This window comes from Eptatretus burgeri, chromosome 5, assembly GCF_056783735.1.
Source record: "Eptatretus burgeri isolate ZD-2024b chromosome 5, Ebu_testis_v1, whole genome shotgun sequence".
NCBI lineage: Eukaryota > Metazoa > Chordata > Myxini > Myxiniformes > Myxinidae > Eptatretus > Eptatretus burgeri.
The window spans coordinates 104,554,153-104,574,457 of NC_140965.1; the positions used below are offsets into that span (position 1 = coordinate 104,554,153).

Genomic DNA, 20,305 nt, shown 5'->3' on the forward strand with positions numbered 1-20,305 from the left:
TCGACTTATGAATCCAAAAAAACTCGACTGATATAAAGAAAGTGGAAATTGCCAACGTACCCAAGGATAACAACACGTTACTTTTTAAGATGAAGAAACATTTGGCATCAGTAGAAAGCAAGTAAAAACAGATGTGAAGGTTGACGTTAATAAAGGCATCTCAGAAGGATGACTTGGTTTCAAGGCACATCTTTGATTGGCATAAATCCAACAGGATGGTGCACGGGTAGCGCACCATTACCTATGTGCTGTTGCCTGGGTTCAATTCCCGACAACCATAAACTGTCGCATTCGTATCTCGCAGGCAGGATGTCACATCATAAATTGTTCCGTCCCTCGGCTGGCCGTTGAACTCTGGCCATCCCATCTGCTAGCATGAATTTGCAGGCATATAAGATCCCCTGACGTCTTGTAAGAAGAGTATGCAAGTCATTTCTGGTATCCAAGCAAAATTACAACCCTACCATTGGGAATAGGAGGAAAAAAAGAAGAATTTGTAAAACCATTCCCTTTACAAAATCTTTACCAAAACACTTTTCCTCAAGCAATTCTACATTATGAACATGAAGAGCAAACTAAACAAACCTGTGCTGAGACCATCCCTATAAATAATTATAACCATCACAGCCAAAACCAAAGGTTCAGTTTTTATTTTCCTGGATTTGTACACTGAAAATATGGAGATGGTCATCATAAAGTTTGCATGTATTCTAGGGTTCTCCCAGAAATGCCAAAACATGGACATGCAATGCGAGAAGAAAAACATGAGACAACAAAATAACACAAGCATGGGGAACATCGGAAACGACTTCTGACATTGTACAGAAGTTGGGGGGATGAGTGGCAGGGGGCTCCAGATCTGTAGGTTACAAACGGACAAGCTGTTAAAATGGCATTATGAAGAGAATGTGCAAAAACATTCAAACCAAGTATCCAATGTGCCAACCTCCACTGAATGTCCATAAATGGACCGACAATCGGTGATTTTATACGCGTTACTCCAACAAGGTTCAGAGCGGTCTGGGAAATAACATGGACACAAAACAAAAAAAGGAAACTGGTAAATAAGGAAAAAAAAGGAAATAACTGCAAAAAAGGTGTGAAAATTGCCATTTTAGTCATAAGTAAAAATGAACATCCATGTTTTCAGTCCCAAAGGGAAAGAATACTTTAATTTCAGAAAACGACATCGGCATAAGTATGATCACCTTCCCACGCAATGTTGAACCAAAAGATTTCCCTTATTACTGTAACTGAAGAATTCACGGATGGCTCTCTCAAATCACGAACCTCGTTTACACCTCCCCAAATAAATTTCCAAATCAAGGCCGGACTTTGAGGAATACATGAAAATAATGGATTATAGAAGAGAGGTTCTTGGACAAAAACTGAAAAAATATAACCCCCAATCAGGTGACGTAAAGCTTTCCGAGCAACCAGAAAACTCGAATAGAACTCCCCAGAAGGCAAGCAAGGTCCATCCGTGGAGAGATAAACGGGTGCCGATCATGTTGTAGCTTCCTGACCTTCTGAAACAGGTGGTATAAAAAGGTACGCCAGAGTAGTTGTTTGGTGGATAGGAATCTATATTTATTGCGACGACCTCAGAGAAAGACTATTTCATTTGACTTGGCTTTAGTTTTTCTCCGACGAAGAGTTAACGCTTGAAACATCAACTTCCCAATCTCAATTAGCATCCTGTTTATTTCCTCCGTTGTTCTTCATGTGTGACGATGCAGATCATCACCAGCCTTCATGAAGACCAGTTCTTCAATCCACCATGTTTAATATCACCTTGAGACCAGTAGAACAATCCAAACTGTGGATTTAGTGAGGCCTTGAAAATATTTTCCAACTCAAAGAAAACTTGATTGGTAGAGTACATTTAAATGAATCAATAAAATAATTAACATTTCGACATGAATCAACAACATTTTTTTTCATGAAAAAGCAGGAATCACCTAGAGAATTAAAAAGCATCCATCAAAAAAATGTTCCCTGTCAAAAGGAGGTTCATGGTGATGTGACGGAGAGGCAGGGAACTTCAAGCATTTCCATTTTCAAGAGGAAGAAAGTCAAAGCAACCCTCCATACAGGTGGATCCTGACAAACGAGATGCTTTCATATGGGTCTTTGTAACCCTTCTCATAGATTAGGTAGATGAAGCGCAGATCATCTGTGTTTCTCTCCATCATTGTAAGGCTGGAGTAGGCACTAGGGCCCCGCCATATCTCCAGCCGCGTTGGCTGCCATGTTGTTCCATTGTCGTAACTCCACTGAAGGGTCATATTGATCCCTGTCGGCAGGAATGCACGTCATACAACCGGCACGAGTTTCAAAATTACAAGTCACAATATCGATTCAAATTTCGCGGTCATGGCTTGGTATTGGTGTGACCTCCAGTGGCCTGCAAAAGTATTCACCCCTAACACAGTTTCACATTTTCATGCCAACTGAGCTTATTTCATGATTCTTTCAAATCAAACTTAAGATATGGAGTCTTCACAAGCTACTCCAAAGTGATAAAGCTTTAAAAATGCAGATAAAATGTGAATGTCAGATAAACAGAGAAAATCAGATGATTCTCAGTTGCAAAAGTATTCAACGCCTTTGCCTAATTAACCCAAAATCACTTCAGCAGAAAATTATTTGTTTGAAAGGATACAAAATAAGTGTAAAAGGTTTCACCTATATGTAATCAGTAGTTTTACTTAAAACTTAAGCTCCCCCCACTATTGCCAGGTCAGGCAAGATTATATTTGTGACTTGCTGCAGGTACCACGTGCACCTGTACTAACCTGTTTCATGATTCGGTTGTCAGTGACTAAACTGTCTCCCACACTAGGTCTCCTGGTGGGGAGGGTGAATGGATATGCACATCCAGCAGACTTAAAAACAAAAGCTGTCAAAGGGCGGAGGAACTCCTTGTGAGCCAACGGCCATCTATATCTAGTGCGCAATTGTGTCTGCGGACGTCCTCCTGCAGTTTGGTTACTTTTTTATTTGGAGCTTGGGGGCAGAATTTGCACTCCAGTCACCATAAAAACACTTCATTCCACAAAACCCACAAGTGTAAAGAAAACTGTAAACCCACTCCGTGGGAGTCTTTCCTGTGCAGCTACCCTTCGCAGGACAGCTCACCGGATGACGAGATTAAGGCAAAGCTTTTGGGACCCCCCATTACTTGATGATGACAGAAAAAGCATGGGGTAAACTTCCTGGGTCAGAATGCAGTGGTGTGTGGTGGAGTGGTGCTGAGGTGTCGTCCATCAGACGGTGGTCTCCTTGGGTTAACCTGAGGTGGTCCCTTCGGATGGGTGCCTGGAATGTCCTATCCCTAAGAGAGGATGATCACCTGTCTCTGTTATCATCTGAGCTCAAGCATTTGAACATCGGTATTGCAGCACTCTCTGGGGTTCTGAGACCAGATTGCGGCGATACCTACTATTGGTCTGGTCGCTCTGATAGTTACCATGCCCAAGGACTTGCTGTAGTTGTGTCCAATAAGCTGACTCCAATGGTAATTGAGTAAACAGTAGTCAAAGAGCATATTATGAGAGGAGGGATTGGTCACTCCTTGGGTGTCGTTTCTCTGGTCTCTGCATAAGCTCTGACTGAGGTGAGTGATCTCACCGTGAAGGACGCATTTTGGTATGACGCGCTCGAGTCTGTGGTTGATCAGTGCCCAAGGCGAGATACTCTTCGAGTCTTGGGGGATTTCAATGCATCGACTGGCACTGACAGGGATGGTAATGAGACATGTGTTGGTCCCCATGGGACTGGAACTGTAAACCAGAATAGCACAAAGTTCCTTGACTCGATGAGAAGTCATGGACTTTGGGTGTCTTAGGTTTCACCGCCCACAGGCTCATCGCTGGACTTGGTATTCCAACGCTGGTAGTGTGGCAAAGGAGATTAACCATGCGCTCATTGATGGTCGCTGGAGTATTATCCAGAACTGCAGGGTCTACCAGAGTGCTCAGTTCCTCAATACCAACCACAGACTTGTTGTAGCAACTCTGAAGTTGCAGCTTAAATTCAGGAGAATGGTACCATCACAGCCTAGGCTGGATGTTGGCAAGCTCAAGGAAGAGAGGGTAGCTGAGGAGTTTGCGAACAGGCTGAGTGGGGATTTGGGGGGGGGGGGGTCTGGGTGCTTTGACGCATCCTGGAGAAGGCATCAAAACCACCATCGTTGATGTTGCCGGTGGATATCTTGGAACTCAATGGAGGGCGAAGAACAATTTTGTCACTCAAGGGACACTGGATACCATTGATTAAAGTCGCAGTGCCAGGCTTAATCGCAGAGCTGAGCTGTTGAGGGAGTTGAGGCATAAAACTGTAGGTGTGCTGAGGGTGGACATGGGGGCTTATGTGTGAGGAATCTGTGAGGGGGTACAGCATCACCTGTGGTCAGGTGATTCTCATCCTGCTTACAGGGGAATCCGCGCATTGTGTTCCCCCAAGCCCGCCCCTTAGTATACTGCAGTTAGAATGGAGGGTGGTGGGCTCTTGACAGAGGAGTCCGAAGTGAAGGCTCGCTGGGCAGGTTACTTTGAGCGGTTGTACCAGGCTGACTGACCAGCTGTTGATTTGGATGTCATTCATTGGTGGTGCTATCCATATTGCTGACCCTCCAATCAACTGTGATCCACATTCCTTTGTGGAAACATAGGCTGCGGAGAAACAATTCAAATGGGGTAAAGCTCCAGGGATTTGTGGCATCCATGCTCAACTTCTCAAGGTTGGTGGAAATACTGTACTCATGTCACTGTATGCAGTTCTATGCTCTGCCTGGAACACAGGCATCATCCCAACTGACTGGAAGAGGGGCCTTGTTGTCCCTCTTAGTGGGGTGGCTTAGGGTCAATTTTCAAGACAATCGTTACAGGGCGGACAAAAGCGCCAAATTTTGCATGAGGCTTCAATTGGACATGGGAAACAAATCTCTAAGGGGAGCCCCGATAAAATATTCACGGTATGTGATATATACAGCCAAATCCAAGATGGCCGCCAGGAAGATGAAAAATCCCATATCTGTGGCTACAGAAGTGCTATTGAAATGAATTTGGTGTCAAAATAGGGGTTTTCAGGGTCCAGGAATTTGATTTTATGCATTTCAAGCAAAAAAAATTGTTTTTTAAATATTTTAATGAATTTTTTTTATCAAAAAGATTGATTATCTTAATGCATATTGTCAGAAATAATGAGGATAAGCTTTCCAAATGCATACCATTAACGCTAGTTTGAAATATTAATACAAATGAGCAAATTTACAACTGATGGACATTAGAAACAAACATGAGTAATGCTATTCAACATACAGCTTCAATGCCAGGATTGTCTTTAAAGCCTTTTTGTTTGTGTGATAACATTTCATGACACCCCATGTGACCTACTTCTCGACCACACCCAAGATGAAGTTACAGTTGACACATGCAAGGATGGGTTGACCAACATTAATTGTAAGTAAGCTGAAAGTATTATAAAAACAAGTGATTTTGTAAAATATAATACATTTAGACTGCATATGAACAACTACTGTAATATAAATAATACTGATCATCACAATCTAATTGTATATTGTGAGTGGGGAGTTATGATCCTGCTAATTATGGCTCACAATTGAGTGTTCCTGGAGAAGTAAGTTTTTAATTAATTGGTGAATTGGTTCAGTTAATTATTGGTGAATGGGATATTGAAAGGGCTATTCCTTGATGTTAAAGTAAGAAGAATATCCATCTATCACACATTTCAGTTTTAGAAAATAGTCATTGTGAAGGTATGGTTAAATATAATATTGGCTAACATGTTATTTCAATCTCTCCAGCGTTCTTCCATGTTTCATGATGGAGTTTGATTGGAACCTCTGTGTAATATCCCAGGAAAAGACAACAGAATCTCTTAAATGTCCTCTGAACACTCATGATCCAAAGTGTGACAATGCAGATGCATATTCATAATTTCTGTCAAATGTTGCACAGTTTCAGGCAATTGGTGCCCTCCCTGTTAAACTGCAGTTTACATGTAATGTTGAAGACTTTGCAACTAATTCTGCTTCATGGCATAAATCATGTCACTTAAAGTTCAACAATTCAAAGTTGGCAAAAGCTAAAAAGAGACATAGCACTACAGAGGACACTCAAACAACAAAACGTATCCGTAAACGCAAGCCATTAAGTGTGCAAAAGTGTATATTCTGTGAAGCTGGGGATGAAGAAGGTGACCTGCATCAGTACTCTGCATTTAATTCTGACAATAATCTGAGGACTATTGTGACCGAGTTGCAGGACACTAAACTGCAAGCCAGGATTGCTGGAGGGGACTTAATGGCAATTGAGGCAAAGTACCATCTGCAATGTTTGACAAATTTAAGAAATCGATACCGCAGCCACATTAGAAAAAAGAACAAAATGTCAGTGAATACTGATGAAAAAATGGATGAATGCAGAGTGTTTTTGGAATTAATAAACTATATTGAAAAGTCCGTGGAATCTGGAATTGCTATCTTTAAGTTATCTGAGCTCCACTCCCTCTATGTTCATCGTCTTGAAGATATGGGCATTAACAAGGGTGTAAACGAGACCAGGTTAAAAGATAAATTGCTACAGCACTTCCCTGAATCCCAAGAGCAGCAAAATGGAAAGTACATCATAATTGTTTTCAAATAAGGGATGAGAAGCATGTTGAGTGACGCTCTCAACGTCCGTGATTTTTCAGAAGATACTGCCATATTGGGTAAAGCAGCTATGATTATTAGAAAGGACATTTTCAATCATGATAGCTTTAGATTTTTTGGAAGCTTTCCATCCAAATGTTAAGAAAACTCCATACCTTCCAGTCTCAAGTCTTTGATCTCTTTGGTCCTGAATGGACTAAACTTAAAGAATCAAGATCATCATGAATCTCAGGCAGCTCTCTCAATTGGTCAAGCCAGATACTTCAACCCCAAGAAGAAAACCTCCAAGCCAGATGCACACACGCGGCACACTGTAGAGCGTGAGCCCCCACTTCCAGTCTACATCGGATTGAACATCCATGCTCTAACAAGAAGCAAAAACCTGATCCAGCAGCTTTATAATATGGGAATCTGTATATCATAATATATTGTTCAGGAATTACACATGTATTGAAATGCTGTATAAATAAACTAATATATTATTGAAAAAGTTATATTTTTGAAGTCATATATGTCATAATGACAAAATAAGCTGGCAGAGGACATTCATATGTGTACAATAATGTTTTTTGACGCTAAAAACCCCTATTTTGACACCAAATTTATGTTGATAGCACTTCTAGAACCAGAGATATGTGATTTTTAATTTTCGTTGGTGGCCATCTTGGATTTTACTGCGCTGATCGCATACCAAGAATATTTCATCAGGGCTCCCCTTCTAAATTTGTTTCCTATGGCCAAAAGAAGCTACGTACAAAGTTTGGCGCTTTTGTCTGCCCTGTAACGATTATCACTCGAAGCCACTCCACTATCTCTGGAAAGGGAAAGTGATTGCCAAGACTGCAACAACTACTGAGGTGTGAGGCTGCTCTCAGTGCCGTGCAAGGTCTTTGCTCGGAAAATCATTGATGGGGTTTGCCACCATCTGCTTGAGCACCAGCGTCCAGAGCAGTCAGGCTTTACACCAAAGAGGACAATGGTTGTCCATATCCTTGCTCTTCGGGTCCTCATCAAACACAGACGCGTTTCCTCAGGGGCTGCTTGCAGCCTATGTTGATCTCTGCAAAGCATGATTCATTCAGTGAATCGGGATGCCCTCTGGAGGATTCTTGGTCTTTGTGGAGTGCTACCAAAACTGATCAATCTGATATCTGAACTATACTCTGGTACTGAGAATGCTGTGAGATGTGGTGATACAATCTCTGACATTTCCAGTTGTTACTGAAGTTCGTCAGGGGTGTGTACTGGCCCCCCAAACTTTTCCGCACTTGTATGGACTGGATTCTAGGGAGAATATCGGAGAGATCAAGCTGTGGTGCATCATTTGGGAATGTCAAGATCTATGACCTAGATTTCACAGATGATGCAGTCATCTTTGCGGAGACTCTGGATATCCTTTTGGGGGCACTCGAGGTGCTGAATGAGGAGTGGCAGATGCTGGGATTATGGGTTTCCTGTGTAAAAACTAAGGTCCAGCTTTCAATGACATCTTGGATGCTGCTATACTGTCTGTACCTGTTTGTGGTGAGGATGTTGAGGTCACGAAGAGATTCCCTTACCTTGGCAGTGATATTCATGTCTCTGCTGGCTCTAAGCCAGAGGTCAACCGACGGCTGGGTCGAGCCTGCGAGTCACGGATTCACTGGGTCATGGGGTGTGGTGCTGTCGGTACCTGTGCAGGAAGATGAAAGTCTGAGTCTTCAAGTCCTTGGTGCTTCCAGTATTGCTCTCCAGAAATGAGAGTTGGACTCTGACTAGGGATCCGAGATGGAGACTTAATTCCTTTGGTTCCGGATCTGTTTGAAGAATCCTTGGCTATCGCTGGTTTGTCTTTGTGTCCAATGAGCGGTTGCTGAGAGAGACTCAAATGAGATTTGTTACCTACATAGTCCGTGAGCATCAGCTGCCGCTGTATGGACGGACATGTGGCTCATTTTCTTGACATTGATCCTGCTCACCAGATTCTCTCAGCGAGGGAGCCTCCTGAGTGGAGGAGGCCAATGGGCTGACCACATGCCTCATGGTTGCAGCAGGTTGACCAGCATATTAAGATGGGGATGGGCCAGGCATCTGCCTGGGGGATGGCCAGATGGAGACCACTGGAGTACCGGCGGAAAGTGGATGCAACAACGCGCTGCTCCGGCACACGCTGCCATACCTGACCTGATCTGACCACTTCTCTAAGAAGTTTTAAGGTGCAACACACTTGGTCAACCAACAAGGCAAACATGAAGACCAAGGAGCTTTTCAAGGAAGTCAGACAAAGTGGTGAAGCACCGTTCAGGAGAGGGTTACAAGAAGATTTCATTCACTCATTATCTCCTTGAGTACGGTGAAATCCATGTTTAAGAAGTAGAATATGTATCATACCACCCAGACTCTACCCAGATTAGGTAACCCATCCAAAACTCAGCAGCCGGGCAACCAGGAAACTGGTTTGGGATGTCACTAAATTCAACAATGACTTTGAACGATCTGCAAGGTTCTGTGTTCGAGATGGGGATCAGTGTTCATCAATTAACAATATCTCGTTCCCTTCACAAAGTTGGCCTCGATGGACAGGTGGCAAGAAAGAAGCCATTACTGAAAAAGACTTATCGGAAAGCTCGTATGGAGTTTGAGAAGAATTTTTTTTATGATACTGCAGGAATGTGGAAAAACGTTTTGTGGTCATTTGTAACAAAAATCTAACTTTTTGGTCTCTATTCAAAGCGTCATGTCTGGCACAATCACAACACTGCACATCATCCAGTCAACCACATCCCCACTGTCAAGCATGGTGGTGGCAGCATCATGTCATGGGGCTGCTTTTCATCAGCAGTGACTGGCAAGCCTGTCAGGACAGAAGGGAGAATGGACTGTGCAAAATACAGGAGGATCCTTGATGAAAACCTGCTTGAGTCAGCCATGAATCTGAAACTGGGTCGGAGATTCACATTTCAGCAGGACAATGATCTGAAGGACCAAGCTCAAGCCATACTGGAGTGGCTGAATAAGAAGAAAATAAAAGTTCTTGAGTGGTCCAATCAAAGTCCTCACTTGAACCCAGTTTAACATTTATGACAAGACTTGAAGATTGCAGCCCATCGACGATCCCCATCAAACCTGGTAGAGCTCGAGCAATTTTCACATGAAGAATGGGCAAAGATTTCACCATCTCACTGTAGAAAGCTGGTTGAGACCTACCCCAAAACACTCAGAGCAGTCATTGCTGCAAAAGGTGCTTCCACCTGGTACTGACCTAAGGGGTTGAATACTTTTACAACCAGTGAATTTTGATTTGTACATGTTTTTTGCAGGTATTCCTGACATGTATCCTCCTTCAACTATAACAGTGTTTAGTTTGATCTATTCAGTTATGAACTAGAGGGGGAGCACTCGGCAAAGTGCAAAACCTCCGCCGCCAATATTGCTGGGTCACTTAAGTGAACCTGATATCCTATTCATTATAGGTCAAAACGGATCAGACTCGACTGAACCACGATTGAATAAACTAAACTAAATCGACGCGCATGTAGAAATGCAAAAAAAAAAAAAAATCGAAATTTTTTGGAAAGAGTGCAAAATTTTTTTTTTCTCTAACAATTTTTTTTTGGGGGGGAGGGAGGTTGGAAATCACTTAAAACATGAAGAAATGCAAAAAAAAAAATTCAAACAATTTTCAAATAAAATCGAAATTTTTTTGAAAAAAAGTTGCAACATTTTGTTTTTTTTTTCTCTCACAAATTTTTTTTGGGGGTTGGAAATCACTTAAAACATGAAGAAATGCAAAAACAAAAATTCAAATATTTTTTCAAAATGGCCGTCGTATCGGCCATATTGGATTTTGGACCCAGTCCAAAATCTAATGGCATGATCCTTGGACCATATCTAATCCCCCCACCAAGTTTTGTCAAAATCCGTCCAGGAGTTTTTCCGTAATACTTTTCACAAACAAACAAACAAACAGACAGGGGTGAAAACAGTAACCTCCGTCCATCTTCGATGGTGGAGGTTAACTGGAGGGGGAGCACTCGGGAGAGTGCAAAACCTCCGCCGCCAATACTGCTGGGTCACTCAAGTGAACCTTATATCTTATTCATTAAATATGATGTCAACAGTGCTGACAGTTATACTTATTTTCTCCAACATTTTTTTTGGGGGGGGGGCAGGGGGGTTGGAAAGCACTTAAAAATATAAAAATGCAAAAAATAAAAAATCGAAATTTTGTTTAAAAAAAAGTTGCAAACATTTTTTTTCTCCAACAATTTTTTTTGGCAGGTTGGAAATTACTTAAAACATGTAGAAATGCAAAAAAAATTCCCTTTTTTGGGGGGGGGGGGGGAATCATTTTTTGGGGGTTGGAAATCACTTAAAACGTAAAAATGCAAAAAAAAAAAATTTTTCTCAAACAATTTTTTTTGGGGGGGGGTTGGAAATCACTTAAAATATGTAGAAATGCAAAAAAAAATTCTCTATTTTTTTGGGGGTGGGGGTAACAATTTTTTGGGGGGGTTGGAAATCACTTAAAACATGGAGAAATGCAAAAAAAAAAATTTCTCTAACAATTTCTTTTGGGGGGGGGGTTGGAAATCACTTAAAACATGTAGAAATGCAAAAAAAAAAAAAAAATTTCAAATAATTTTCAAATAAAATCGAAATTTTTTTGAAAAAAGTTGCAACATTTTTTTTTTCTCTAACTATTTTTTTGGGGGGGTTGGAAATCACTTAAAACATGTAGAAATGCAAAAACAAAAATTCAAATATTTTTTCAAAATGGCCGCCATAGCGGCCATATTGGATTTTGGATCAAGTCCAAAATCGAATGGCATGATCCTTTGAATACATCTAATCCCCCTAGCAAGTTTCATCGAAATCCGTCCAGGAGTTTTTCCGTAATACTGTTCACAAACAAACAAACAAACAAGCAGTCATAGACTGGTACTTACGAAATTGTCAACTTGACCTCTGACCTTGTCTAATAAAAGCATGAATCAGTCAGAAGCCCAAGGGGAGCTTGAATTCTGAATTCATTGTGGTCTACGATTTTACACTGTGGTTTGCAGATAATGAGTCCCATACAAAAACTAGATTTCTTATAAAAATTCCATTTTTTTGTTTTTCTTTTGAAAAATGTGATTCAGTACCAGCAGGATATGCCAGATAATAGGTGTATTACTTTTCAGAAGAATCTGATAAAAGACATGATATATATATATATATATATATATATATATATATATATATATATATATATATATATATATATATATATATATATATATATATATATATATATATCAGTTATTAATCGCTGTTCCAGAATTTTGACAACCGAGTTTTAATCGTCCTAAGCGATCGCAAAAACCGAAGACAAAATTAAAATCGAAGTTAAAACAAACTCGTAACGTCGAGCGAAGCAAAAATACTCCATTTCTCCAGGCAAAACCTTAACGTCACTCAACGACGCGTCTGCTCGAGCGCACTGCATCATGGGACGACCCGTGACGTGTCGAGTGAAATATTTTTTATACAATCTAAAACGTCGCCAAAACATCCGATTTTTACCAGAATTTCGACAACCGAGTTTTAAGCGTCCTAAGCGATCGGAAAAACCGAAGACAAAATTAAAATCAAAGTTAAAACGAACTCGTAACGTCGAGCGAAGCAAAAATACTCCATTTCTCCACATGAATTTACGGAATTATGTTTGACCTCACTGTGACCTTGACCTTTGAACGATTTTGACCAAAATATAATCAGCACTAACCATCACCCTCTTGAATCACGTGGTGTAATTAGACATTGGTAGCTTCTTCTGTTCTCGAGTTATCATTTTTTGGATGTTTGACCTCACTGTGACCTTGACCTTTGACCGATTTTGACCAAAATCTAATCAGTACTAGCCATCACCCTCCTGAATCACGTGGTGTAATTAGACATTGGTAGCTTCTTCTGTACTCGAGTTATCTGAACCAAGCCATCAGAAATCGAATATTTGACCTCACTGTGACCTTGACCTTTGACCGATTTCGACCAAAATCTAATCAGCACTTGCCATCACGATCCTGAATCACGTGATGTAATTTGACATTGGTAGCTTCTTCCATTCTCGAGTTATCGTGCCTACAAACAAACAAACAAACAAACAAGCAGTCATAGACTGGTACTTATGAAATCGTCAACTTGACCTCTGACCTTGTCTAATAAAAGCTGTCTCTCGAGAAGGTAGTGACACAAACCAGAAGTTTCTGCGAAATTTTTAGATGTCGTAAGTAACGAACAGACAGGGGTGAAAACAGTAACCTCCGTCCATCTTCGATGGCGGAGGTTAACTAGAGGGGGAGCACTCTGGAGAGTGGAAAACCTCCACCGCCAATACTGCTGGGTCACTCAAGTGAACCTTATATCTTATTCATTAAATATGATGTCAACAGTACTGACAGAGTTATAGTTCTTATCTCCAGCCTTTTTTGTGGGGGGGCGGGTTGGAAATCACTTAAAACATGTAAAAATGCAAAAAAAAAAAAAAAAAAAATCTAAATTTTGTTCAAAAAAAAGTTGCAAAATTTTTTTTTCTCTAACAATTTTTTGGGGGGGTTGGAAATCACTTAAAACATGTAGAAATGCAAAAAAATTCCCCTTTTTGGGGGGGGGTAATAACTTTTTTTGGGGGGGTTGGAAATCACTTAAAATGTAAAAATGCAAAAAAATAATTTTTTTCCTCAATTTTTTTGGGAGTTTAGAAATCACTTAAAACGTAGAAATGCAAAAAAAAAATTTCCCTTTTTTTGGGAGGGGGGGGTTGGAAATCACTTAAAACATGTAGAAATGCAAAAAAAAATTTTCTCTCACAATTTTTTTTTGGGGAGAATTTTTTTGGGGGTTGGAAATCACTTAAAACATGTAGAAATGCAAAAAAAATCTTTTTGGGGGTAACAATTTTTTTTTGGGGGGGTTGGAAATCACAATATATGTAGAAATGCCAAAAAAAGAAAATTTTCTACAACAATTTTTGTTCGGGGGGGAACAATTTTTTTGGGGGGGGGGGTTGAAAATCACTTAAAACGTAAAAATGCAAAAAATAATTTTTTTTCTCAAACAATTTTTTGGGGGGGTTGGAAATCACTTTAGATATGTAGAAATGCAAAAAAAAAAATTTTCTATTTTTTTTTTGGGTGGGGGTAACAATTTTTTTTGGGGGGGGTTGGAAATCACTTAAAACATGTATAAATGCAAAAAAAAATTCTCTATTTTTTTTGGGTGGGGGTAACAATTTTTGGGGGGCGTTGGAAATCACTTCAAACGTAGAAATACAAAAAAAAATAATTTTCTCAAACAATTTCTTTGGGGGGGGGTGGGTTGGAAATCACTTAAAATATGTAGAAATGCCAAAAAGATAATTTTCTCAAACATTTTTTTTGGGAGGGGGTGACAATTTTTTTTGGGGGGGTTGGAAATCACTTAAAACATGTAGAAATGCAAAAAAAAATTCTATTTTTTGGGGTGGGGGTAACAATTTTTTGGGGGGGTTGGAAATCACTTAAAACATGAAGAAATGCAAAAAAAAAATTTCTATTTTTTTGGGGTGGGGGGTAATTTTTTTTGGGGGGGTTGGAAATCACTTAAAACATCTAGAAATGCAAAAAAAAATTCTCTTTCTTTTTTGGGTCGGGAAAATTTTTTTGGGGGGGTTGGAAATCACTTAAAACGTAAAAATGCAAAAATTTTTTTTTTCTCAAGCAATTTAGGGGGGTTGGAAATCACTTAAAATATGTAGAAATGCAAAAAAAAAAATTTTTTTCTCTCTTTTTGGGGGGGGGTAACAATTTTTTTGGGGAGGGTTGGAAATCACTTAAAACATGTAGAAATGCAAAAAAAAAAATCTATTTTTGGGGGTGAGAACAACAATTTTTTTTGGGGGGTGGGTTGGAAATCACTTAAAGCGAGAAATGCAAAAAAAAAAATTTTCTCACAATTTTTTTTTGGGGGGTAACAACTTTTTGGGGGGGTTGGAAATCACTTAAAACATGTAGAAATGCAAAAAAAATGGCGGCGGTAACAATTTCTTTTGGGGGCGGTTGGAAATCACTTAAAATATGTAGAAATGCAAAAAAAAAATTTTTTTCTCTAACAATTTCTTTTGGCGGGGGGTTAACAATTTTTGGGGTGGTTGGAAATCACTTAACACATGTATAAATACAAAAAAAAAAATTCTAATTTTTTGTTTGGGGGAGTTGGAAATCACTTAAAACATGTAGAAATGCAAAAAAAAAATTTCTCTAACAATTTTTTTTGGGGGGGTAACAATTTTTTGGGGGGTTAGAAATCACTTACATGTAGAAATGCAAAAAAAAAATAATTTTTTTTTGGGGGGGTAACAAATTTTTGTGGGGAGGGTTGGAAATCACTTAAAATATGTAGAAATGCAAAAAAAAAATTTTCTCTAAATTTTTTGGGGGGGTTGGAAATCACAAAACATGTAGAAATGACAAAAAAAGAAAATTTTCTCTTACAACTTTTTGGGGGGGGCGTAACAATTTTTTTGGGGGGTTGGAAATCACTTAAAACATGTAGAAATGCAAAAAAAAAAAAAATTCTCTAACAATTTTTTTTGGGGGGGAGTTGGAAATCACTTAAAACGTAGAAATGCAAAAAAAAAATTTCTCTAACAATTTTTTTTGGGGGGGGTAACAATTTTTTGGGGGGGTTGGAAATCACTTAAAACATGGAGAAATGCAAAAAAAAAATTCTCTATTTTTGGGGGGAGGTGGGGTAAAAAAAAAATTTGGGGGGGGGGGTTGGAAATCACTTAAAACATGTAGAAATGCAAAAAAAAAAAAAAAAATTCAAATAATTTTCAAATAAAATCGAAATTTTTTTGAAAAAAAGTTGCAACATTTTATTTTATTTTTCTCTAACAATTTTTTTTTCGGGGTTGGAAATCACTTCAAACATGTAGAAATGCAAAAACAAAAATTCAAATATTTTTTCAAAATGGCCGCCATAGCGGCCATATTGGATTTTGGACCAAGTCCAAAATCGAATGGCATGATCCTTTGACCACATCTAATCCCCCACGAAGTTTCGTCGAAATCCGTCCAGGAGTTTTTCCGTAATACTGTTCACAAACAAACAAACAAACAAGCAGTCATAGACTGGTACTTACGAAATCGTCAACTTGACATCTGACCTTGTCTAATAAAAGCATGAATCAGTCAGAAGCCCAAGGGGAGCTTGAATTCTGAATTCATTGTGGTCTACGATTTAACACTGTGGTTTGCAGATAATGAGTCCCAGACAAAAACTAGATTTCTTATAAGAATTCCATTTTTTTGTTTTTATTTTTTAAAAAGTGATTCAGTACCAGCAGGATATGCCAGATAATAGGTGTATTACTTTTCAGAAGAATCTGATAAAAGAATTATTATTTATTATATATATCAGTTATTCATCGCTGTTCCAGAATTTCGACAACCGAGTTTTAAGCATACTACGCGATCGCAAAAACCGAAGACAAAATTAAAATTGAAGTTAAAACGAACTCGTAATGTCGAGCGAAGCAAAAATACTCCATTTCTCCACGCAAAACCTTAACGTCACTCAACGACGCGTCTGCACGAGCGCACTGCATCATGGGACGACCAGTGACGCGTTGAGTGAAATATTTTTCATACAATCTTAAAACGTCTCGAAAACATCCGATTTTTACCAGAAATTCGACAACCGAGTTTTAATCGTCCTAAGCGATCGCAAAAACTGAAGACAAAATTAAAATCGAAGTTAAAACGAACTCGTAACGTCGAGCGAAGCAAAAATACTCCATTTCTCCACATGAATTTACGGAATTATGTTTGACCTCACTGTGACCTTGACCTTTGACCGATTATGACCAAAATCTAATCAGCACTAGCCATCACCCTCTTGAATCACGTGGTGTAATTTGACATTGGTAGCTTCTTCCCTTCTCGAGTTATCGTGCCTACAAACAAACAAACAAACAAACAAACAAACAAGCGGTCATAGACTGGTACTTACGAAATTGTCAACTTGACCTCTGACCTTGTCTAATAAAAGCTGTCTCTCGAGAAGGTAGCGACGCAAACCAGAAGTTTCTGCGATGATTCTGCACCAAACCATCAAAAATCGAATGTTTTGGATGTTTGACCTCAGGGTGACCTTGACCTTTGACCGATTTTGACCAAAATCTAATCAGCGCTAGCCACCACCCACCTGAATCACGTGGTGTAATTTGACATTGGTAGCTTCTTCTGTTCTCGAGTTATCATTTTTTGGATGTTTGACCTCACTGTGACCTTGACCTTTGACCGATTTTGACCAAAATCTAACCAGCACTAGCCATCACCCTCCTGAATCACGTGGTGTAATTACACATTGGTAGCTTCTTCCGTTCTCGAGTTACCTGAACCAAACCATCAGAAATCGAATATTTGACCTCACTGTGACCTTGACCTTTGACCGATTTTGACCAAAATCTAATCAGCACTTGCCATCACCTTCCTGAATCACGTGGTGTAATTTGACATTGGTAGTTTCTTCCGTTCTCGAGTTATCGTGCCTACAAACAAACAAACAAACAAACAAACAAACAAACGGAAGTCATCAATATACTTACGTAATCTTTAGATTTCGTAAGTAACAAACAAACAAACAAGCAGTCATAGACTGGTACTTACGAAATCGTCAACTTGACCTCTGACCTTGTCTAATAAAAGCTGTCTCTTGAGAAGGTAGCGATACAAACCAGAAGTTTCTCCGATGATTCTGTCCCAAACCATCAAAAATCGAATGTTTTGGATGTTTGACCTCACTGTGACCTTGACCTTTGACCGATTTTGACCCAAATCTAATCAGCACTAGCCATCAGCCTCCTGAATCACGTGGTTTAATTTGACATTGGTAGCTTCTTCCGTTCGAGTTTTCTGTACCAAACCATCAAAAATCGAATATTTGACCTCACCGGGACCTTGACCTTTGACCGATTTTGACCAAAATCTAATCAGCACTAGCCATCACCCTCCTAAATCACGTGGTGTAATTTGACATTGGTCGCTTCTTCCGTTCTCGAGTTATCGTGCCTACAAACAAACAAACAAATAAACAAACAAACAGAAACGGAAGTCATCAATATATTTACGAAATCTTTAGATTTCGTAAGTAATAAACAGAAAGGGGTGAAAATAGTAACCTCCATCCATCTTCGAAGATGGCGGAGGTTAATAACAAAGTTCATTTGGAAAAAAATATTTATACATAATTCGTAACTCATCTAAATATGGCATTATCGGTAGGAGGTGAATACTTTTGCAGGGCACTGTATATTATCATGGCTCTTCAGAGTGGGTACAATGCTGAAGACACATGGAAATTACATGTATATATTGTTGTGGTTACCAAATTCGCAAACCACCATTCAGGTCCCTTAGGTGAGATATCTCGGTAAGTATATGTGTAGTTAGGCCCAAACCCGTTGTCTAGTGGGAATACGTCATTTATGCGTGCTGCGACTCTTCAGGATAGCCGTTTTTCTTTTACTATCTTTATTTTGGACCAACCGCCATTGTTACCACCACCAACCACAACATCAACCACCCACCGCGGCGCCGCTTCACGTCACACCTCGCAACCGTCGCATCGCCACCGTTCTTGCGCCGCTTGTGGGTACCGGTGTTGGACTCGTGCAGGGCGCGCGCCGAACAGCGTGTACAAAACCACGGATTTTCCACTTCAAAAACGGATCAAAAACGACACACGCCCACTTTTGTTCCGTCCAATCGGTGAGCGAGGGGCGATTTGGCCCCGCCTCCAGGGCGTTGGAGGGCGATCGCTATATGCAAATTTATGGATCAAAAACCATTCACGCCCACTTTTTCTCGGGCCAATGGGGAGCGAGGTGAAAGGTCGAAGGCAGGGGGTCAAAAGCGAAGCCACGGGGCTTATATAAGCGACCGCGTTCGTCAAGAATAGAGAGTTAAGACTTCGCAGTCGGTGGAGTTGGGAAGAAGAAGCAAGAAGGAGGTGGTCGTCGTCGTGTGCGTTGGAGTCGGAGCGAAGGGGACGGAGCTGTGGAGAGGCGGCGAGGGCAGACGAGGGGGTGCTCGCGTCGTGCCGGGAGCTGCACACCAGGGAGGCCGACGGCGCAACCTGGTCGGGGTGGAGACGCTCGTCGCGGGACTCGAGGCAGAGTAGAAATCCTCCTTTCCCCCGAGCATCAGCAACCCCCTCCTGTTTCCCCCCGCGCTGAGATAGTGCGACCAAGGGGGCCCCTTTCCCACCCCCTACCAGACACTGTCCGCGAGGCCCGCGGAGTTGAGGCACCATCGCCGCTCCGCGTCTCATCACCAGACGGGTAGGCCCGACCCGGCCTCAGGCCTGCCTCATCCTTGAGGGTTCTCTTTTCTTTTGTTTTTGGGAATGTGTGTTGTCGGCGCCGTCTGTGAAGTAAAATTGTATAAGTGTTGCCGTGTGCTCGCGTAATCGGTATTAGATCTGCATTGTCGCATTTGCTTTTGGTGTAAAATTGCATTGTGTTTCTTTCCTTTTCTATGTGCTTTTGGTGGAATTGAATATGTGTGCTTTCCGTTCATCGCGAATAAATGTGCTTTGTGTTGAACTGTTTCCCGCTTCGCTTCGTCATTTCTTTCATTGAATCCTCATCTTGCTTCACGTAAAGGGTTGGTAGTGGGCTGAATACGCCCGATAATTAATCGAACCGTCGAGGCCGACGATAACACCGCTCGGTTATCCCGATAGTACGGAACGGGTCGCTTAAGTGGCCCGTGTCCGAAGTCGACCTGCGGCGAGGTGCGATTGCCCGGCCTACCCTCCGTGTGGGTACTTAGGTAGGTCGAATTTGGCGAGCAACCCTATCCCACGCGGGGGCTGATTGGCTCGATCGCGGTGAGACCGAAAGGTCCACCCGTGACTGGTTCCCGGCGTTAGTCCGAGAGGGTCACGACTGGATTGTCCGTCCGGTGGGCGACGTGCCGCGATTCGAGTTACGTGGCCGTCAGCACGCCGGCGGGCGCGAATCCGTAACAATATTATCGCCTAAATAGAAATGGATGAGGTGTGTGTGTTGTTGGTTGTTGTCTCCATTTGTGGATTTCAGAAGATGGAATGGAGCCATCCCAGGTCTCGCAGTATGTGTGTGTGTGTGTGTGTGTGTGTGTGTGTGTGTGTGTGTGTGTGTGTGTGTGTGTGTGTGTGTGTGTAATTATTTATATACAGGGTGGCCATAAAGTCTGAAAACATAGATAATATTACGTCATTCTGTTACAGTTTGAAGATGTCCTTGGCGAAAGACGAACGCGTTGAGGTGATACTGCTGAGCGGACCCGAGGGATGGTCATATCGACGGATAGCATAGCACTTTAACGCATGTCATCCTGGAAGAGCTGCCGTCTCCCATAGCACAGTGGGGAAGCTGGTTCAAAAATTCAAGGATACAGGCAGCAGGGATTGACAAATTCCGTTCTGGATGACCATTGACCATCCATATCCGACGGTGAAGGAAACTGTCATAGTGAAGGTAATAGCCAGCCCGAAGAAGTCAACTCGCCGGACATCCATGGAACTGAGGTGGCCTCACAGTACTGTCCAAAATATTCTCAAGGTGGATAACTT

General features: G+C 41.0%; 1 protein-coding gene and 1 pseudogene across 1 annotated transcript in view; one reads left to right on the forward strand and one right to left on the reverse strand.

Moving 5' to 3' along the window:
* Nucleotides 1–634: 634 nt before the first annotated feature.
* NEU1 (neuraminidase 1) overlaps nt 635–20,305 on the reverse strand; it is a 56,515-nt gene continuing 36,844 nt past the window's right edge. The window contains exon 7 of the mRNA XM_085883270.1: nt 635–2,296. Within this exon, the coding sequence (XP_085739396.1) occupies nt 2,076–2,296 (221 nt within the window). The 3' untranslated portion in view covers nt 635–2,075. The remainder of the gene's footprint in view (nt 2,297–20,305) is intronic.
* Nucleotides 5,764–7,103, forward strand: LOC147027104 (uncharacterized; annotated as a pseudogene).